Here is a 23,157-nt window from a genome sequence, read left to right on the forward strand (position 1 = left end):
GCTAGTTGCAATGGCGAGTGTGTATGGGCAACGCTTTTGCAGCTGGGCTGCAACAGCAACAGTTGCTCCACACGTCAAATGGCTCCTCACGTCCTGTCAGCTGTGGCAATCAGTGTTAAATAATTGTGTTGCCAGCGGTTAACCGCTTCGCCAAGTTCTTAAAATGAATTTAAATTTCAATAAAAGTTACACATTTAATTAATGTTTATATATATATTTAAATTAATGTTGTTATTTACAGTCGAATGAATATATTATTATGCATTTTTGTACATTTCTTGGCATTCGTTAAGTTGCCGGCGCTTAACTACTTCGTTAAGCTGCACGAATACCCGCGAAAATTTGAATGTGAATGTAAAAGTCGGTTCGCTGTTTGCTTAAATAATACTGACAATATTTGAAAATATTGCACATATTTGAAATGTTTTCCGCTGTGCTTATAAATATTAATATGTTTGTGCTTATTAACTAAACAAAAAAAAGATGTATATGTATCATATATAAAAAAAATTAAAGGTGGATGATGGCCTTTGGGATTTACTCGCGCCAATCGCCAATGATCTGCGAGGATGGCACCAGCTCCAGCGGCCCTGGGGCATTGGCCAGATACGGCAGCGATGGCGGCACCAGAAATCTGACAAAATGAACAAATATATAGAATATAAAATATTGTTTAACGAAGAGCAAAATAATTGTTTTAAATTAAAGTTCTAATTGAAAAATAAACAAGAAAAACAATTCTTAAATAATGTTGAGCACTCATTGTGGTACAACTTCACGCAAAGTAGGCAATTTGTCTTGAACAATAAAATAGCAGTATCCGGCTAATGAAGGTGTCGTATAAGTTTGCATTGTGAACTTCATTCAAAGTAACAAATTGCCTTGAACATTAAAATAGCAGTACCCGACTAATCCAAGTATCCCATAAGTTTGCATTGTGGGTACAACTTCAATCAAAGTATTGAACATAAAAATAGCAGCTCCCGGTTATTTATTGACTATTCTCACCTGGGTCTTATGACTGGTCCCTGAAATGTCGATGGCGTCGGCGGCTTAATGGGCAGACTCATTGGCGGCCTAAAGTTCGCCGTCTTCGATTTGACATTGACGAAATTCGAGAGCGGCGCAATGCCAGCGTCCACGCTCTCCAGCGTGTTGCGCATCACATGCGACGACGACGGAGGCGCTGCGGCGCGTGGATGCGGTTCAGGTTGAGGTTGCGGACGCGCCATCGTCATGGGCAGTTGCATGTAGCGGAAGAGACGCGGCTGCGCTGCATCCTCATCATCGATGTCGGGAAAATCGCTGTCGAAAGTTAAGGCGGCTCCAGCTCCAGCTCCACCTCCTGCTCCTCCTCCTCCTCCGCCGCCAGCAGCTGCAGCAGCAGCAGCGGCAGCTGCTCCTCCATTACCTCCGCCGCCTCCTCCTCCTCCTCCAGCAGCCGCCGCCGCTGCAGCAGCTGCAGCTCCTCCACCTCCACCTCCTCCAATCACGGCCAGCGGTGGTGTGTACATGGCGGATAGTTGTATGGGCACAAAGGCGGGCAGACGCACTGTCACCGGCGTGCCAGGCGGCGGCACTGCAGCACCTCCACCTCCGCCTCCACCTCCTCCTCCGCCTCCAGCTGCTGGCGGCGCCGTTGGACGCGGGCGTGGAGGCGGGCGAATCGGACGCTTTGGCGGTGGTGGTGGAGCTGGTTTCTCCACGGGCTCAGGCGCTGGCGTCGGTGCTGGGGCACTCTCCTCCTCCACTTCTTGCCAGGCTTCGAGGAGCGTCAACAGCTCATCCTTGGTCATGTGACCGAAACTCAATGGACTAAAGCTGCCCACGCTGTTCCAGCCCAACGATGTCGGCGGTCCCGATGGACCTAACGGAGGTGCTCCGTAGATGGAGCGTTGAGGACGCGCGATAAACAGTTGCTGGGCTGACGCAATGCTGCCGGAGAGGCAAAGCAGCAGCAGCATCAGCAACTGGAGGCCAAGGAGTCGTTGTCGTTGTTGTGTAGTCACCATCGTCGTTGTTGCGACACGTTTGTTCATCCACCAGGCGATTGCCACTGCATTTATATAGTATGTATATCGCCACATGCCATAATCCAGTTTAGTTTTTTGGTGACCGGAAAACGGAAGTGTTGAGGAAAATATCAACAACAAAAAAAAGAAACCAGACCAAATAACAAAAAAAAAAAAACAAAAATCAGTCGCAAGTCGTGGAGCGGGTGAACTGGTTAATGTCATGCCACAAATGGTCACTCTAATCGCCATGAAAACAACAAAAGCAACAAAACAAACGATTCATTGATTGCAAGTCCAAGTCCACGTCCACGTCCACGTCACACATCCAGCCTGACAGCGAACTACTTTTATTTATACCCTGCACATGTCAAGGCTCTTCAAATGGGGTGGCAACAACTGCAGCAACCTTATTTGATTGCAAAGAATATAAATTAGAGTGACCATGTCTATGATAATAATGATTAAATAAAATTGTGCCTAAGTCTCGCATAACCAAAGTTTTACCTAAGAGATGAGCAAAGTGAATAAATTAGAGTGGCCATAACTTGGTTAATTTAAAGTTGTACGTATTATTAAAAAAGAGAGAGAAAGACAGAGAGAGCGAGAGAGAGAGAGAGAGAGAGTGATAAGAATACTTGAATGTTCTGAATGAGTTCGAAAATAGCATAGAAAAACAAGAAGAGCAAACAAAGTATTTTACATTTAGAGTGACCATATTGCACTTTTAATGCATAACAACCCAGGCCGAAAATTACAGCTAAAAGCTAAATATATGTCAAAGTATAAAATAACAGTGAACAATATAAACATTTCTACACTTTGCTATATAGTATTTAGGGTGACCATTTGATGTAAGTGAACTGCGTTCTAGTGTCAAACAAACATACTAAAAGAATTCTTAAGACCTTAAAACAAGGGGCAACACATGAAATATTTATGTCAGCATTGAGGGTGACCATACTACAATCAATTAAATATTTTGACACAAGCAGGTTGTAAAAAGAAAAGTAAAGTATATATCAAAGTATAAAACACAATGAGCAGAAATGAAATTTCTACCGTTGGATATGTTTAGGGTGACCATTTGATGTAGGACAACTGCGATTTAGAATCGAGTAAACCTACAACAAGTATGTATTTTAGATGCCATAAAAGCAATGGATTTAAATATTTGGAATTTTCATTCCATTCATTAATGCATATGCGTATGCGTAATATTCAAATATGAATATATAAATAAATAAATAAATAAACCATATATATTCAAAACCAAAACAAATATAAGAAACTTCACCTTATATTTTATTAATATTTCTTTTTATTATTATTTATTTATTTGAATAATATATATTCAAATAATAATAATAAAAACATTGATATTGAGAGCCACGTATACTCCATAAATGCGTATATGTAATATGCTAATATAATAATAACGGAATGGATTTAAATATATATTTCATTATATTTATTGCACTTGCTAGGATGTCATCTAGTCGAGGAAACGGTACTGAACACATCGTTTATACACTTGTTATGAATGCTGCTGTCGCGGTTACTTTGAATGGCCAACTGCCCAGACCAGCAAAGTGCAGACCAGACCCGAGCAGACCAGACCCGAGTAGACCTGACCAGACCTGACAACACAGCGTGGGCCAATTCCTGAACAGGCGCCGGCGGCACAAAACTAGTCGCATTGCAAATTGTAACAGACAAAAGCAGCGTTGTTGTATCACATTTTGGACTTGACCGGTTATTAGCGATGGGCTTTGCTAGTGATGTGCCGCCTTGTGGCGTGACACGAAGGCAACTCGAGATGGTAAAAGTAGAAAGAAAGCTACAGTCAGAGTTTTGCTCTTATTTCACAACTTTCTTGTTATTTATAATTGTTATACTTACTAAAATTTGTTTACAATTTAAAAACATATCTAATTCATTTATTTTTTATTAATAATTTATTTTATTTGATTTAATTGAAAATAAATTAAAGACCAGAGAGCTATTTACTAACGCTATGTTTTCCACTCCTATCTCTAATTGCAAGTCTTTTTTTTATTTTACATAATTGCAAATTTAGTTATAATTTAAAAACATCGAATGATTAATTTCAATATTTTTTTTTTACCAGTTATTACATTAGTCAGTTTTCTGCTCCCATTTCTAATTTCTAGCTAATTTATTTTATATAAATTGAAAAACATATCGAATGATTCATTAAGTTTTTTTTTTACTACCATCTCTAATTTTCAGTATTTTAATTTTAAATTTAGCTTATACTGAAATATATATCAAATTAGTTATTTTTTTTTAAAGTCTGAACTTTTATTTCATTTTAAGCGATATACTTAACCTTAATAGTTTTGTTTTAGCGTGATTTGGACATACACTTGAAAAACATTTAATTATTTCCCAACACTATTTGAAGTATTTATTTTTAGGCTATATACTTTACTTTTACAATTTCATTTTTATCGTTCTTTGCTCTAATTTATTTTGTATAATTTCAAATTTCGTTAAAATTGAAAATGTTTTATGTAATGATACATTCAGTTATTTTCCTACCACTGTTTTCCAACACTATATAATATCGTACTTGTCCTTGCCCTTGTCATTGCTGTCTGGCCGTGACACGAGCTCATCTCTAGCGCTGACTTCGATACTGATTTATGTCGCATATCTGTGCGGTGCACGAGTCGAGGAAGCGTTTGTAGCAAAATGTTACAGATTTATGCGCACAATAAATTCATGAGTAGTACTCTCAGTTGTATGTAGTTGTAATAGTTGCATGTTTACTCGCGGTTACGAGTAACCAAGTCAATTTAACAAATGCCAAAACGCTAGCTAATCGATTTTCTTGGAATAGTTATTGCGAGGTTCGTTCAGTAACTAGATTGCATTTTTAAATTAAAACATTTGTAGACTCACTCAGTACTCGACTTTACTTAACAACATATGAATTTAGTAATTTAAGGCAATATGAAATGTACATAGATAGATGTGAAAATGATCCGTATAATTGCTATATTTATTTATACCTTAAGCAACCTTTTTTTGCTTCAACTTTCCCATATTCTTTTGCCACAATTGAGATGGATTTTCGATTAGAAATCGATGTAGGTGAGCAAAATGATCAAAACACCAATACTTATGGTGTCCAATGCCTTCATCTCCGCCTTGGTGCATCCGCTCTTGATGTAACGCGAAAAGAAAACATCGCGCGCCGGATACGAGCAGGGTTCAATGAATTTCGATGTATAGCCATAGGCAAAGCCAGCGGCAATCAAAGTGCACACCAACGGCGTCAACTTGGCGACCATATTACGCTCCGACGACCAGGCGATAGAGGCTCTGATCTGCAAACGCATCGTGTTGCCCAGCTGCTCGTCGCTTCTGCCCGTGTAGTAGGGCATGATGAGGTAGATGATGCAAGACGAGGTCACGAGATACAGACAGACGATGCGACTTTCAATAGTTACATCAAAATATATGCGACGACTTTGCATAAATGCTGCAGAACGAAACGAAATAATAATACTAAAGTAAGAGATTATAGATGATAGATAATAGGTTATATATATATAATAGTAGATAATAGATAAAATGGAATAAATAATAGATAATAGTTGGTAGTTAATAGGTAATATATAAAAGATCATATATAATAGGTAATACATAATAGAAAATATACAAAAGATAATAAGTAATAGATAAAAATAATAGCTAATATACAACAGATAACAGATAATAATAATATATAATAGATAATAAGTTGTTAATAATGATTATATATATATTACACTTATTATTAGAAATGGGAATATTTCTTTAATACATACCCGTATACGTATACGTTGTATTCAAATTTGGAATATTTCATTAATGCATATGCGTATACGTAATATTCATATAAAGATAAGAAACTTCACCTTACATTTTATTAATATTTCTTTTTATTATTTATTTATTTGAATAACATATATTCAATATTGTATTCAATATTTGATATTGAGAGCCACGTATACTTCATAAATACGTATACGTAATATGCTAATATATATAATATTTGCACTTGATTTTTAATGCAATCCAATAATTTATTATTCAAATGCGGTAAGATTGCATTAGATGGAGATATAGAAATCTGATATTTAGGCAAATTTGTCTACTCTATGTAGTTTCCTTTTCATTATTTTTCGACTTACCTGCGCTCAATATGAAGATATATCGTTAAGACTTTAACGTTGTTAGTTCCACAAAGGAAGAAGGTTTCTCGATTATTCAAATTCCTGTAAAGTGCACAAAGCAAATTTGAAATGTTAATGGAATTTGTGTGATTTTATCGCGCACTTTACTTGAATTCCTGGCTTTGTTTGTGCTCTCAGTGAAAGCCTATTCTAGATTGATTAGCTGGCTGTTGGAAGAACTTGAAATTCATCATCAGCTCGTCTACAAAAAGTCAAAGCCAGCTTGGATTGATAAATACTTTTTATTTTATAATCAAAAAGTTGTCAAAGAAATTAAAAAATATCGAACTTATTAATAGATTTTAATCACCGAAACTACTTTCAATATTAAATTCTTCGCTTATTTCGTTAAATTATTGATTTACCAATAAAAACATCCTTTTCACTCTCAAAAACTAAGAATTGAAATGGGCAACTTTTATTAGTTTTGATTTTATAACTAACTAACTACCTAACTGACTAACAACTGAAGGAGGCACATCCGACTCTATAAAGTATATATATTCTTAATCAGCCAAATCTCAGATAAATCTTATCTGCTTTGTCTGACACTCTGGTATATTTTGCACTCTATGCTATATGTTGAATGTAATGCTATATCAATATACCAAATATATCCCTTGGCATATTTTCAGTATTTTTGCGGTATATTAATATGGTATATTTTAAAAGCACAATCTGGTATATATTGCATCTATGGTATATTTTAATTATAGTACTACATATGTATATCAATATACCAAATACATCCTTTGGCATATACTTAGTATTTTTGCGGTATATTAATTTGGTATATTTGAAAAGTGTGATCTAGTATATGTTGTACTCTAAAGTATATTTTGAATGTAATGCTATATCAATATACAAAATATATCCTTTGGTATATTTTAAGTACTTTTACGGTATATTAATTTGGTATAATTTAAAAGCACAATCTGGTATATTTTGCACTCTATGGTATGTTATACAATATAGTACGACATATGTACATCAATATACTACTTTACTATATATTTAGTATTTTTGTGGTATATTTATTCGGTATATTTGAAAAGTATAATCTAGTATATGTTGCACTCTACAGTATATTTTGAATGCAGCACTATATCAATATACTAAATACAGCCTTTGGTATATTTCTTTAGTATTTTGCGGTATATTAATTTGGTATATTTATGTTGGATATGTTTTCCTACATTTTCTCAAATATGTAAATTAGAATTCGGTAATAATCTAGCTGCGAAAATATAATTGAACTTATTTTCAGATCATTTTCCTTCTTCCCAAAGAGAGACAATCCACAGTTGTGCCCAATTCCCAACTCGTGTCGGACTTACGTCATTGGAAGCGTAACTGAACTTTAAATAGTTGAAACTATTTTCGTACACATTTCTTTTGGTGGTATGTGAATCATAATTGTGTTGTTTTTTTTTTCTTATTTTCGGGGTGCGTTGCAAGTGTCGCTAATCGGCTCTTGGACTGCGGCGTTATGCATTCATTCAACATCACTTGACCCAGATCAACGCAATGTTTTTAACCACTTTTCGCAGTGCTACAATTGATCAAAACTTTAGTCGACGGGGACAACTAATGACGTCCCAGACAGAAAAAAAAGAGAGGTGGCATTTGAAAACTGATGATATCAGTCTTCGTAGTACATGAATAATGAATAACTGAATGAATAACTGAATAATGAATAATAATGCCTAATAACGCGACGCCGCAGACTGAAGCTGAAGTTGAAGTTGAAGATGGAGATGGAGATCGTGTCTTGTCTACAATGGCCACGATCCTCATTACATAAACGAGGCGCATTGCACCAATGATTGTCCCCTTCCCTCTCTTTCGCTTTTCTTCTCTCTTCGCCTTGCATTCCACAATTCACCTGCTAGCAATTGGCGCAGACGATGACGATGACGACGTCGAATTAGCGTTAATTGTCGCAGCTCTTCAACACACGGTGACAATGTTTTCAATCATTGCTCCCCCCGGCTGTTGCACAGTGGGCCAAAATGCCATGAGAATTGTTTGTCAAATTGTTGCTCTGATGTTTATGCGGAGATATTCCAACACAAATTGTCCATTAGTCGAAGGCTTTATTTAATTGTTATAAAATCTACAAATTGTCCTTTACGTAAAGGCTTTGTTTAATTATTATAAAATTCTGTTTAACATTTGTCGAAAAAGTTTACAGCTGTGAAATTAAAAATAGCACAATTTTTCTACCTATTTTCTTTGATAATATAAAACTATCTTGTCATAACACATTTTGTAATAAGTTTCTTAATTTAATAAAATTTGAATTGTGTTGATATGCTAGGTTGTTTTTTTTCTAGTAAAATATTTCGGGCGGAAGAATTTTTGAATTGAAATCTAAAAAATCTAGTTTATTAATGAATTAACTAATAGTTCAACTCATTATTTTGCCTTAATTTCATTGAGCTACTTAAGTATATTATTATTATTATTTCACTACAAAAAATAAATAAATGCAATTAATCTCTGTTTTATTTGACAGATTTTATGTTTCTTGAATATGCTAAAATATATTTTTAGCCAAACACTTACCGTCAATCATTTGCTAGCGATCACAATTGAGTTTTAGGTATTTAAGCATACAGTATATATTGTTTTGTCAAGGAATCAAAATATACATATTTGCCTCTGCAAAATAAAAGTATTTGAACATATGAAATTATGGTATAAAATTCAGATTTTGTTTGATTTTTCAATATTACTTATTTCTTATTATTTTATTTCATTCCATTTGAAATAAAGATTATTTCAGCATATAAATTATAGTATAAACTAAATATTTGATTAACTTCTCATTATTAATATTTTTTTTATTATTTTATTTCTTTGTATTGGATAAGTACAAGTAAAATATATTTTCGACTTTATAAATCATAGGACAAGCATAAGATTTGTTTAATTTGTCATTATAATATATTTTTTATTAGAAATTCGTGTCATGCTTGTGCGCTTTGTGCCCACTGTGCACTGTGCTTCGGCGCCCCTTTAACGCTTAACAAGATTGCTGCTGTTGCATTTGCGCTTGCGTCGCTCGTTTAGTGAGAGTGAGATGGCGAGCGAGTTATTAGAAGAGAGTGAGAGAGAGAGAGAGAGCGAGACAGATATAAAAAGAGGTTGCTGCTAAGTTAAACTCATTATGCAATCGCGACAACGTTGCGCTTAATGCGATTGAAGTTGAAGACCCTTTTGGATTGCCTCCCCTCCTCACCTTCTCCTCTTCCACCCCTTCCACTCCCCTCGTTCCGCTCTTTACCAACACTGTAAAACTCTCTCGTTTAGGCTCGACGATAATTTTGTGTGTGTGGCGTCTTGTGGCCAAATTGGCCAAACAGCAAATGGCCCAAAACAATTGCGCTGCTTTCCATTGATAAATCAGCAAAAAAAAAACACAAAACACTTGGCCACAAATCAGACGCTTTTACCAGCAAATGGCTTTCAACAGCAAAAAAAATGCTCCCGCTGCTACTGCTTCTTCTTCTTCTTCAGTTTCTTTCTCTTTCTTTCTTTCTCGTATGCGCGAATGAAGTTTTTTTTTTGTTTTATTGTGGGAGTCGCAGTTATTTCAGCAGAACTCGTGTGACAACAACAGCGAAGAAGAAGAAGAGGAAAAATAAGAAGAAGAAGAAGAAGAAGAAGAGGCGCACTGACCTGGCCCAAGCAGCCAGAGATGCTTTGCATAACAACGAAAACAACAAAAACAACAGCAACAGCAGCAGCAGCATTTTTTCGGCTTTCCCAGCGAGTCACGACCATCGCAATTTTCTTGTCAAAGTCAGCCGAAAAACGCGCAGCACACGCAACAAAACGATACAACAACAACAACAGCAGCAATACCGACACCAACAACAGCTATGCCAAAAACAAAAATATCTACTGCGATGACAAAAAACAAAAACAACAACAACAGGCACAGCACAATTTCCAGCAATTACAACAACAACAAAAACGAAAATGTCTACCGCAATGACAAAAACAACAGTCACAGCAACAACAACAATAGCTTTACAGCAGCAGAAGTCAAGAAGCCAAGCAAACAACAACAAGAAAAGTCAAAAACACCAAACGAAGAAAAAGAAAAAAGAAGCAGCGCAAATAGCAGCAACAACAGCAATTACAACAACAGCTGCGCGGTCAGCCGGCTGCAGGCAGCAGGCAGCGACTTCAACGTCAACGTCAACGCCAGCGTCGCAGTCGATAGGCGGCAGCGACGTCGATGATTGCAGCGTGCTGATAACAACTATTGCAAATGGGGAGTTAACGGTTTTTTGCTTAGGAGATTAAGAAGGAGAGAAAGAGAGAGAGAGAGAGAGAGAGCGAGCGAGAGAGGGTGATTGTTCGATTGTTCTATAATTTAACAAATAACAATAATTTGTTAAGCGTAATAATTATTTTAGTCCAATGAAATTACTAAAAACATAAGTAAGAAGGTTTTACTAAAAGCTAGAGCAATAAAATATAAATACTCGAGTCATTAAATTACATTTAGTATTTATTACTACATTTAATATCATAAATAAATAAACTGTTAAGACTAAAGCACACACAAAATTAATAAAATTTATAAAACTTATTAAAAAAAATGAAATACACTAAATACAAAATAATATTTAATCAATGTTATTAAGTAATAAAAAAAAAGCAAAGAAAAATATCGAATTGCTAAAATAAAGCAATATTTAATCAATGTTTAATGAAAAACCATTTAGTAACAAAATGAGTAGAAAAATATTACTTTTTTCTCTAATAATAAAATAAAAATGAAAACTAAAAATAAGGAAATAAATTATTAAATGAAAATGAAAACTTTTAATAAGAAAAAGAATTTCTAAATTAAATGTCTAATATTAAGAAAAAAAATTATTGAATAATAATAAAAACTAATAAGATGAAAAATTATTAAAAAAAAAAAATTGCAGTTTGTCGATTTTACATTTGTTAGCAGAATTAAAAAAATCGTTTGGTGGGATTAGATTAAAATAGATTGCACTAAATACATTGCTAGATAAAAGTGTAAAAAATCAAACCAATTCCAACTGCTCATAAATAAAATAAATTCAAATTACTCATTAAAACTAAACGAATAAATAGTTGTAACTTGATTGGGAAGACAGCGATTAAAGATCAAATAATTGCATACGAAACTGCAAATAAAAAAAAAAGAAATGCAATTTAACAAGTAAATCAAAACAATTCAATTGTGCAAAAAATAAAAAAAGAAAACACAAATAACTTGCAAAATAAATAAATAAATCACGATTATCTGTGTATGTAAATTGATCGACTTGCTTGAAGAGTGGAGAGTGGAGAGTTGAAGAGTGGAGACTGAAGATTGCAGACTTGGACTTGGCGCAACAGCAAAAGAAATAAAATAAAATGTAAAAGAAGAAAGAAGAAAAAAAACTCCCGCAATTGTAGCTGCGATTGTTGTTGTTGTTTTTGTCACAGTTGTCGCTGCCTGCGTCGCTGCCTCTGCCTCTGCCACTGCCAGCGCCGACTGCAGACTGGCGTCTGTGGCAGTTTCCATTTCATTTTTAAGCAAACGCTCGACGCGTTCAGCGTTTTAATATTTAATTGTCGTTGCTCGCGAGCGGTTCAAACAGCAACAGCAATCACAACAGCAATCACAACAGCAATTGCCAACAGCAAAACGCGCGTTGATTTTTTGAGTGTATTTTATTTTTTTTGCAAGTGATTTTCTTTTCTACTGTTTTTTTTTTTCGAGTGTTGTTTAAGCTGCTTCGATTTTTTTTGCGGTGCTTTTAAAGATATTTTCCGTAGTGTTTTTCGAATTTAAAAATTTAAAATGTGGCACTTGAATGTGGCATTATTTTTATTGTGCGGCGTCGGCTTGATTGAGGCACGCAGCTACAGCAATGGATTGATCTTCTATGACCTTGCCACACACACACCTTACTTGCCACCAACGGTGAGCGTGTCCCGTGGCCGCAACTTGGCCAGCGTCAAATACTCCGAAAAGGGTTCGATTTGGTCCACGTTCGGACAACCTTGCGTCTGCCGCGGCGTGGCATGCGGCTGCTGTGCCGGCCTCAAGGTCGATCAGTACAAGTTCGATCAGAAGGGTGAGTAAATGATTGAGTGGGGAAGAGAGAGAGAGAAAGATATGGAGAGAGAAAGATATAGAAATAGAAATAGAAATCGAGTTAAAGTCAAAGATAAATATAAATATAAGAGACAGAGATAGAGATAGAGATAGAGATAGAGATAGAGATAGAGGTAAAGTTGAAATTAAAGAAAAAGTTAGATATAGGTATAGATATAGATATAGGTATAGATATAGATATAGATATAGATATAGATATAGATATAGATATAGATATAGATATAGATATAGATATAGATATAGATATAGATATAGATATAGATATAGATATAGATATAGATATAGATATAGATATAGATATAGATATAGATATAGATATAGATATAGATATAGATATAGATATAGATATAGATATAGATATAGATATAGATATAGATATAGATATAGATATAGATATAGATATAGATATAGATATAGATATAGATATAGATATAGATATATAGATATAGATAAAGAGATATGTATAGAGATGGAGATGGAGATAGAGATTTAAATAGAGATAGAGATAGAGGTGGAGAAAGAAATGGAGAGAGAGAAAGAGAGAGATAGACATGGAGATAGAGATAGGGATATAGATAGAGATAAAGATATAAATAGAGATAGAGATAGAGGTGGATATCGAAAGAGAGAGATAGACATAGAGATAAAGATAGCGATAGAGAAAGATAGACATAGATATAAAGATACCTATAGAGAAAGTGAGCGAGAGAAAGAGACAGAGATAGGGATATACATATATAGACATAAAGATAAAAAGAGCAATTAAAAAAGAGAGGGAGAAAGAGAGAGATATAGAGAAAAGAGAGAGATTGAGATAAAGATGGAGATAGAGAAAAATTAGGGAAGATAAGATAAGGGAAGAAAAGAGAGAGAAAGATATAGAAAGAGAAGAGAGAAGAGAGAGAGAGAGAGAGAAAGAGAGGGAAAAAGAGTAAGAAATAGACAGAAAGAATGATATATCGAGAGAGAGAGAGACAAAGCGATAGAGAATGAGAGAGAGCAAGAGAAAGAGAAAGAAGAGCGGGAGAGAGAGAGAGAGAGAGAGAGAGAGAGAGAGAGGGAGGGAAAGAGAGGGAGAGAGAGAATGAGAAAGACAGAAAGAAAGATATATGTATATAGAGAGAGAAGAGAGAGAAAAAGTGAGAAAGAAAGGGAGAGAAAAACAGAAAGAAAGAGAGAGACGTAGAGCCAGTGTGTGACATGCCACAGCATGTCGTGACACGCTTGCATTTGCCAATCAAAATGCCACAAATTGTTTTGTGTCGCTTTGCCACCCGCAACTTTCCATTTCTCAGCTACGTACGTATTTTAATTTTTCGTTTCTTTCGCTGTTGCAGTTTGTGCGAACATCACTTTTGTGCCACAGCTGGAGGAGGCACAACTCGAGATGTATTTAAACGAGCGACCATCGTCCAAGTTTGGCATCTCGCTGCGCAACCCGACGCCCTTCTGCATACCCGTGATGATGGGCGTGCCGATGGCGATGTGCGTTCAGCTCACCGACATCCAAATGGTGGAGAACAATCTGAACATGTGCATGGACTTTGTGGTCCGGCTGGCGACAACGGATCTCTTCGAGATGCATTTCCAGTGCATGCGCATGGGACTGAGCGGGGTTCAGTATGTGGATAAGAATGGCAAGCCAGTGTTGCCCATTGGAGAGCAGCAGGCGGAGGATGAGGAAGAGGTGCAGGAGGAAGAGGAGGAGCTGCTGGATCAAGATGAACACACTGATTATGATTATACGGATGTGGCTGAGTCAGAGAAGCAGCATGAGCAGGCAGGGGATGAGAAGGGGGAGGAGGAGAAGGAGCAAGAGCAAGAGCAAGAGCAGCAACAACAGCAAGAGGAACAAGAGCAGCAGCAACAGAAACAGGAGCAACAGCAACAGGAGGAAGAACAACAGCAACAGCAAGATGCGGAGTTGACAATGGAGCAAGCTGAGCAACAGAAGAAGAAGCCAGGAGAGCAGCAGGAGCAGCATCAACAGGAGGAGAAAACAGAGGAACAACAGCAACAGCAGCAATCGGAGTTGGAGCAGCAATTTGAACCGGAGCCGTTGCCCATTGAAAGTGAAATGTTGATGGCAGGTGAAGAAGATGAAGCGGCAACAGAAGACTACGAAGAAGAGGAGGCAACCGAAGCAGAAGAGCTGCAAATGCAACAGCAGCAACATCAACAACAACAAGAATATCAACAACAATCCCTGGAGCAACCTCAGCAACAGCAACAGCAAGAGGAACAACATCAATCCCAGCAGCAAGCACAACAGCAACAGCAACCAGCAATGCTCAGTCTTGGTCAGATTTATGGCGATGAGAGCGAGCCAGAGTTCAACGAAATAAGTGAAACAATTGCCAATGAACAAACAGCAGCAGCAACAGCAGCAACAGCAACAGCAGCAACGACAGCAACAACCAAAAAACCCACAGAGCAAAAGGAGGCAACAGAGCAACAACAACTGCAGGAGACAGAAGAGGAGGCGGAGGCGGTGGCAGATGACGAAGAGGAGGAGGAGGAGGAGGAGAAGGAAAAGGAGGAGGAGCAGTCAAAGACTGAACAGCCAGAGGCGTCGCGTGAAGAGGAAGCAGCAGCAACAACAACAGCTGAAATAGAAAACGACATTGACAATGAGGTGAATGTGGATGATGACGACAAAGTTGAAGCTGCAGCAGAGGAAGCAGCAGCAGCGGCAGCTGAAGACATTGACATTAAAACGGAGGCAACTGCTGAACAAGAAGAAGAGGAGGAGCAGGAGGAGGAGGAGTATGGCGAGGGAACGCAGACGGAGGCAGCAGCAGCAACAACCGAAGAAGATAACGATGATAATGATAATGACAATGATTATGATGATGATGCAGCAGAAGATAATAAAGACGATGACCAGGAGGCGGCAATTGCCAATAGCAATGAAAGTGCTTCGAGGCCCAACAACAGCAGCAGCCATAGCAACAGCAACAACAGCAGCAGCAGCAGCAACCACATTAACAGCAGCAACGCTTTAAACAATGAGCCAAATCGTCAAGCTGTTGATGACATAGCTAATGAGATACAACATCAACTGCAACAACAACAACAGCAACAAGAGGAGCAACAACAACAACAACAACAGCAGCAACAACAACAACAACAACGTTGGCGTCGCTTGCGCTTGCGTCAGCGCAGCTTTGTTTAATTGCAACATTGCAACTGCAGCCGATTGTTATTAATTTATTGTAATTGTTAATGAATTGTTAAATGCTAAATGCTTGTTAATTAATACTTATTTATTGCTAGCATAGACAAAAAAATTCAACTCGAATAAAAATGTAACAAATTTTATATAAAAAACAAAAATAAAACATGCTTTAAAAACATAAGAAAAGTCACACAACAAATTTATTTTGACTATTAATAAATTATTACTGTTAAATGCTTGTTATTTATTTATTGAAACGCTAATAAAAAAATATAAAAAAAATAAACACAAAAGAAAGCTATTTTAATTATTAATAGATTGCTAATGCTTATTAAAAATACTCATAGACGAAGAATTAAACTCGAATCAACTTTTAGCAAGCACAAAGATTATAGTTCCAATTGTATTTTCCAAAATTGTTACTAAATTTTGATTGATTTGTGGATGCGAAAGTGGGCGTGGCAAAAATTTGAAACAAACTTGATTTGCTATTTATTTATATATAGTCTCTGAGATATAGGTGTTAATACGAACGGACAGACAGACAGACGGAGAGATTGAAGATTCTTTCTTCTGCCTGTTATATACATTTCCTGAAGGCACAACGTTATAATACCCTTCTACTTTATGTGTAGCGGGTATAAAAAAAGGGAAGAACACAAAATCCAATTTTCACATTAATAAATTCTTACTGCTTGTTAAAAAATGATTATATATTGATAGACATAAAAAAAAAAAAAAACACAAAATAGAAAGGGAATAAAATATATAAAACGAAATAATATGTATTGTATATGCGATAAATTAAAAAACAACATAAATAAAAGAAACCAAATTATTAAGAATTTTATAATATTAAATGGTTGTTAAAACACTTATAAAGGTCAACAATATCATAAAAAAAAGTAATACGAAAAACCACAAAACCAATTTCAAAGAAAAAGAAAAACGAAATTTGCAGCAGCAGCGGCAATAATTGCAGCGACAATTGTAGCAGCAAAACGATTGCAACTACATTTGTTGCTGCAATCAGTTTGCTGCAGCTGCAATCACTCCTCACTTGCAACATGCAACTCTGCCACAAGGATACTAAACTAAAGCGCCGCGCGATCCACGCTCCTTGCGCTTGCGATGATAACGACGGAATTCCAATTGATAGCTGTTCACCGCATTGCACAGCTCCAAGTAGGCCAACAGTTGGGGCGAGTTCAATTTCCTGGCAATGGTATTGGTCTTTTGCAGCGAGTCCCTTAAGCGCTCGTGTCGATTGAGTGACGCATGCACCTTACAGATCAGAAACGAGGCATTGAAGCGCCAGATCAAGCTGTTGCAGGCGTTTGCTTCTGTGGCAACGAAATTCGAAATTGAACAACTTTCAATTGGGAATGCACTCCAAGCTCAACTCACCTTTGGCCGCATTGCGTGCCATTCTCACGCATTTGCCAAAGTGCGATTCCTTGAAATGCTGACTCGCTATCGCAAACATCAGATAAGCTCGCTCGATGCCAAAGCGCGAGTGACGAAAGCGCTCCTTCAGTTTATCGATGATCAAGCTGCAAGAGATGGAGAGAGGCGAGAGAGAGATAAAGATAAAGAGAGAGTGAGACAGAGAGGCGAGAGAGAGAAAAGAGGAAAAAGAGAGAGAGAGAGGGAGAGAAAGATAGAGATTGAGAAGGACAGAGAGGTGAGGAAAATACTAAGTATGAGTTTTTGTATATTTTAGTTTATTATGCGGCATTTTTAATTTGATCGATGTACTAGACATTGCTTTTGGTATATTTTAGTTCTTTGAAATTGAGCGATATACTAAATACGACTCTTGGTATATTTTAGTATTTTTAAATTGAACAATATACCGAATATAGCTAAATATTTCAGTATTATTTTGGTATTTTTGAATTGATTTATGTACTGCAAATTTTTTTTTTGTATTTTTTGGTATATTTAAATTGATCGATATATTAAATATGACTTTTAATATATTTTGTACTTTGAGATATATTGATCGATATACTATATATGACATTTGGTATATTTTAGTATTTTGAAATTGATCGATATACTAAATATATCTTTCGGTATCTATTATATATATATATATATACATATTCGGTATTTTGAAATTGATTGATGATACTTATACTGTATACTTATATATTCATACTGATATACTATATAATTATGCCCTTTGGTATTTTGTAGTATTTTTTTGGTATTAAGGCCCAATTACTCTAGAAATGTAGTGCTTTAAGAAGCACAAAAGAAAAGCTTACTTTTACCACATATTGATTTGAAGAATATTGATATGAAACTGTTCTTAATATCTTTGTTACTTAACATTAAGTATACGTTTAGTACTTCTTACATCTTATTTTTATAAAATAAGAAATTAAGACAGATTTCTTTTGAATAAAACGAAAAATCTTAACTTATTGCGCTGTGAAATGTCTGGAGTACAGAAATTTAAAGTATTTACCGTTGGTAGTTTGTTAAAAAAATCAAGTCTGCAGTCATATAGTTAAATTTGTATATTTTGGCAGCTGCATCATTTCCAATTTGAATCAATTGTTTCGGACACAGTCAATTGCCTTTAAACATAGCCTTAACCTCTAGTCCTGTATGAACAGTTCATAGAAACCCTAGAAAACACTAATTTTTCAAATTCAATAAAAGTTCTTATGGAAGAACTGTCAGTCGAAATGGTTATCTGTCATCGATAATCCTAAACTGCTCTTATTCTACAAACTTTTCCCAATTCAATAAAAGTTCTTAACTTTTTTATGGATGAACTCATTTAAAATCCTAACAAGAAAACTGTATTTTAAACAGTTGCTTCCTCAATAATCACAATCTTCATATGCAAACAAAGAACTTTATGCATATATAGATCGGGATTATTATTGGGGAACCAACCTCACCGCATATGAAGATTGGGATTATTATCGAGGTTGCTTCTAATCCCAATCCTTATTTAACGAACTGTCTTTTAAATACTAATACTAAATTTCATCTGTCTTTTACATTGTTGTTTGTTTGTACTTGAATTTACTTCCCCCTCGCCCACTTACGTGGAGTTTTCCGCACGTTCGGTTGCTTTGGCCACATCCTCGTACACGTTGTGGCCACCGAAGATGCTGGAATGATTTCGCATGCGATCCTTGGGCAGTCTATAGAGTATGTCCTGATTCTTGGGATTCAAGAAGTCCACATCTTTGGGCACCTCACGTCGATCGATGTGAGCCAAGCCCAACATGTTGTATACTTCGTTGATGAACTCGAATTTCCAGGGCAATGTTCGTTGGGTTTTCAGCACAATTTTCGTTGACATTATGTGCTCCACATAGTCGGTAAGACGATCGATATTATGCTCAAGGCGCAGACGGCGAACGTCACGCAAAATGCGATAACAATCACGTCTCGTCTGATACTCCACATAATACAGATAGTTTTCACGATGCTTTTCCCAAATCGGATAAATCGGTCTCCGAACATGCATCATTTTCTAAAGATTCGTACGGAATTACATATAATATATAGTATATATCTTGTTTTGATATGTTTACCATAAACTTGCGGACTATCGCATATTGTTCGCAGCTAAATTCGTGGATTTTGTCAGCGGTTTGCACGTAGAGCGGATTGAGCAACTCTTTGTTGTTGCGCAGTCCTTGCAACATTTTCACATCGATGGCACTGCTTCCCAGGTAATGATAGTTGTACACTTTCTCAGTGACACGACGACGTGCTTGCTCCAAGGGGGATAGTGATATCTCATTCTTCAGGGTCACGCTCTCGACATCGCATTCCGATTTCTCGCGCAACCTCTGCCACATGGGGCGTGGCACAAAGGCGGCAGTTGTGGCACGATTGCGGAGAATCAATGGCAGATTCTGCAACATAAACGGATCCAGTCGACTCCCCAAACAATCGTCGAGCACTGAGTGGGTCTAAGTAGGGCACGAGGGGAGTGTAGAGAGAAAGAAGAGATGGAAAATTCAAATAGAGAAGGTTAAAGAATTAAGAAAAAGTTACTTTATGAAGAAGAGAACAAAAAATGTGATGTATTAGCAGAAAAGCGTAAAAAGGAAAATGAATGAAGATACCCATTTAAATAATTGAAAAGAACAACATGTCTGATAGAGAGACAATGAAGTGATCGCAGAAGAATGAGAAAGAAGAGTGAGAAAATAAACACAAGAAAAATAAAAAGAACAAATATAATAAGGAACAGAAAATGTAAAGTATTAGCAGAAGAATGAGAAAGAAAAGATACAAAATTAAGTTAAAGGAGTCATGAACTATATAGAGATCAAGACAATCAAATACGGAATAGAAAATGCATTGCATTTGGGACAGATGGGAACTTAGACAATGATTAACATTAGTCGAAGACAGAAAAGGAAGAATAGAAGGAAAAGCAAAATGTTGAAAAATATACAAGAGATTACGCAGATGGAAATCCTACAAGTAGCAAACACTACTGTGAACATTTTTGAATAGTTAAGAAGCAAGAATCTTTTTAGCGATCTTCCAAACTCACTAGAGCTCTGTGCTTCACAAAGCGATCGTGGATCGAGTGACCGCGAAACTTGCTCGCTTCGTTGTAGAGCTGACAGAGATTCTCCTCGAAGCGGTTGCAATCGAGCAGCATGTCACACTTGTCGAGTATGAGGCCGGAGTTCAATTGCCCCTTCAGCTCCATCAGCCGTTGCGCCTCCAACACATCCCTGTAAGCATCCTCATTCTGTGCCATGCCACGATGACACTTGCTCCGCGCATGCAACGTTTTATATGCCTCCAGTTGATAGTGCAGCGATTGTTGTTGTTGCACCGTTGATGATGGACGGAAGGAGGCAACCGATGGCAATGCCGTCGTGCTCCTCGTCTCCATCTCCCTGGACAATTCGAGGGCGCTACGAAACGATGCCAACGCCTTCTTGTTGCACAGCCGATGGCTGTAGTATTGTCCCCAGTCCTTGAAGAGTCGCGTCTGGATGAACGGTGGCCAATCGATGCGTTGCCATGGCTTCAGATCCGGCGGCAGGCCGACAAAGACGCTCTTTCTTATCGAACTGTCGCGTGACATCGCAAATTTATAATCGAATTATTGCTATACAACAAAATTTGCAAAAGTACACGTTAATTTCATATACGTCAAATTTAGACATAAATACAATCGAATTTTTTCTGTATTTATTGACAATGTACATTTTTTTTTTATTTGGTATTTCGCTATATTTTATATATCAAAGTAGGCAGCATAAAAAGCAGAGCAACAAAAAACTGAATGAAGATGAATTTTAAATGATTGTAGAAATAAAAAAAATACAATTTAATTGAATTTGCACATTTTGTACAAATGCAAATTGCCTGTGTAACTTGTGTAATTTGTGTAATTTATTTTAAAATAGAAAGTGTATTTACATATGTAACATAAGAAATTGATAGAAAATCAGCATAATAACATCCAGATTGTCAATGTATATGTTTAAGTGTTCAATTTTGAACAAGTGAGATACGCACAATGCTTAAGCAATGTTATCATTTAAATATACATAATATAATATTTAAATATCCTAAATAAATACCTCACCAATAAACAGAAAAAATACCTTTAAAATACTAACATATACCAAACACATGTAAATATATGCAAATATTTCGAAAAAATAGATATACGAAACGCTTTATTTTGTATACAGATAATCCGATATACCGAAAAAATACCTCATAAATATTCATTCAAAATACTGAAATATACCAAATGCTTTATTTTGTATATCGATAATCCGATATATTATATAATAAAAATATACCGAAAAAAATACCTCAAAAATACTAAAATGTATCAAACGCTTAATTTTTGTATTGATAATCCAATATATCCATACCATGTATGTAAATATACCAAAAGAAAAAAACTCACAAATATACCTCAAAATATTGAAATATACCAAACGCTTTAGTTTATATGTTGATAATCCTATATATAGAGCACAAAATATTAGTAATTGCCTACCAAAGCAATAAAGACCCCATTTAAAATTAGTTCTTTGATAACATCAAAGCTTTTTAGCCGATCACGGATCATCGTCAAGAATGCAGAAAGGCAACGCATATAAAAGTTAGTTACTCATGCCGATTAATTGAAAAAAAAAAACATTTAAAAAAAATAAGTAAAAATAGAAAACATACGAATTATTTATTTATTATATTATATTTATGAGATGAGCAAGAGCAACAAAGGCTTTTATACTAAGCATAATTATAAATAATCTGTACTTTAGATAGTGACAAAACAAAATGCAAAATAAACAAAAGTGCATATGGAATTGTTAAATTGCAAAAAGTTTTCACAATTCAGTCCCACATCTAAGTAAATCATATTCAACATTGTAAAATAATAGTAAAGAAAATGCTGAAAGGCGGCAATTGAATTCGCATTTATGTTGATAATCGCAAAAGTGCGCTTCCCATGTTTAGTCTCAGAGGAGAGCTCAACTCTGACCAAGAAAGCAGCTTCATGATGAATCTGCAAAGTTTTTGTTGTGTTGTTTCTTTTGCTTTGTTTCTTTGGCATGGAAATTACAAAGTACTAAAGGTAAACTTGAATGGAAAGTGAATTTTGTGGCTTATCTCATCATTTGATTTGCGCAATCTTTTCTTTTATTATTATTTTTGGGGGGATTCTCTTTGCAATGCACAAAATGACGCAATGAACTAGAGACCGAGACGGAAAATAAAAAGTCGGCAAGTTCAACTGATCTCTTCTCACGCCTACGCGAGGGGCAAAAAGAGTGTCTGAAGGGGGGAACTTGAGGGGGGGGGCGAGCTTTTCACACACAGATCACTTAACATGTCGGCCACGGTTCAGGCAAATGAATGTCGTCGTCTTTGGGGCCAATGTTCACGCAGCGAAAAACTATTTGAAATTCCCCCCTTTAGGAAAACAAAAGAGAGTAGCAACGGCAACGGCAACGGCAACAATACAAATAACAATAACAAATAATGACAAGCGTCATAATCGGGCAATATTTACGAGCATTATTATATAATTCTCAGCTGTGGTCAGTCCAAATTATTTAATTACTTTATTTTTCTATCTCTTACCTAGCTGCTTTTGCTTTTTTTTTTTGTGTCGTTTGTCGTTTGTCTTTTTTCTTTTCTGGTCAGCTAGACTTGGCCCAGTTGTCGGGCAACGACAACAATTTTACAACAATTATTACAAATATTTGCTTAAAATGTAAACTGCTTAATTGTTGTCATACCCTCCACACGCATTCTATAACCTAAAAGTGGGTATGCTAAGCAGGTAGAAACAAGTTTTGTAACTGAAGTCTGAACTTATCGAAGTAAGCTTTGAAATTAAAGGCGAGGTGACTTTGAATGAATAAACAACGATAGCCATTTCACTGAATGTTATCGATAACAATTCATAGTAATATAATAATCGATAACAAAACAAATTTATTTTTAAATCGCATTAAAAAAGAATAGCCGAAATATTTAACCAGGAATTGTATCAAGCAAAACTCGAATTCTTCATCGATTTACACATACATA

General features: G+C 36.0%; 4 protein-coding genes across 6 annotated transcripts; 1 reads left to right on the top strand and 3 right to left on the bottom strand.

Annotated features, from left to right (window-relative positions):
* Window positions 1-204: 204 nt before the first annotated feature.
* On the bottom strand, window positions 205-2,042 carry LOC132796407 (transcription initiation factor TFIID subunit 4). The gene is made up of 2 exons (XM_060807570.1): window positions 1,009-2,042; window positions 205-634 (listed from the first exon to the last, which is right to left on the bottom strand). Exons 1-2 carry the CDS (start codon window positions 2,037-2,039, stop codon window positions 538-540), a joined length of 1,128 nt encoding a protein of 375 aa, XP_060663553.1. The 5' UTR covers window positions 2,040-2,042; the 3' UTR covers window positions 205-537.
* Window positions 2,043-4,935: 2,893 nt separating this feature from the next.
* Window positions 4,936-6,485, bottom strand: LOC132795109 (uncharacterized). Of its 3 annotated transcripts, none has more exons than XM_060805590.1 (3): window positions 6,368-6,485; window positions 6,218-6,301; window positions 4,936-5,523 (listed from the first exon to the last, which is right to left on the bottom strand). In XM_060805590.1, the coding sequence occupies exon 3, from the start codon at window positions 5,516-5,518 to the stop codon at window positions 5,117-5,119; it is 402 nt and encodes a 133-aa protein (XP_060661573.1). In that variant the 5' UTR covers window positions 5,519-5,523; window positions 6,218-6,301; window positions 6,368-6,485; the 3' UTR covers window positions 4,936-5,116. The 3 variants fall into 3 exon arrangements, with proteins under 3 accessions (XP_060661573.1, XP_060661574.1, XP_060661572.1); XM_060805591.1 differs by having other exon boundaries at window positions 6,363-6,485; XM_060805589.1 differs by having other exon boundaries at window positions 6,218-6,485.
* Window positions 6,486-12,077: 5,592 nt separating this feature from the next.
* LOC132795916 (transcription factor SPT20 homolog) lies at window positions 12,078-15,768 on the top strand. The gene is made up of 2 exons (XM_060806879.1): window positions 12,078-12,375; window positions 13,754-15,768. Exons 1-2 carry the CDS (start codon window positions 12,099-12,101, stop codon window positions 15,589-15,591), a joined length of 2,115 nt encoding a protein of 704 aa, XP_060662862.1. The 5' UTR covers window positions 12,078-12,098; the 3' UTR covers window positions 15,592-15,768.
* Window positions 15,769-16,415: 647 nt separating this feature from the next.
* On the bottom strand, window positions 16,416-20,803 carry LOC132796715 (uncharacterized). The gene is made up of 5 exons (XM_060807970.1): window positions 20,135-20,803; window positions 19,158-19,541; window positions 18,663-19,096; window positions 17,002-17,147; window positions 16,416-16,937 (listed from the first exon to the last, which is right to left on the bottom strand). The coding sequence occupies exons 1-5, from the start codon at window positions 20,678-20,680 to the stop codon at window positions 16,684-16,686; spliced, it is 1,764 nt and encodes a 587-aa protein (XP_060663953.1). The 5' UTR covers window positions 20,681-20,803; the 3' UTR covers window positions 16,416-16,683.
* Between the last annotated feature and the right edge of the window lie 2,354 nt (window positions 20,804-23,157).

This window comes from Drosophila nasuta, chromosome X (assembly GCF_023558535.2).
Source record: "Drosophila nasuta strain 15112-1781.00 chromosome X, ASM2355853v1, whole genome shotgun sequence".
Classification (NCBI taxonomy): Eukaryota; Metazoa; Arthropoda; class Insecta; order Diptera; family Drosophilidae; genus Drosophila; species Drosophila nasuta.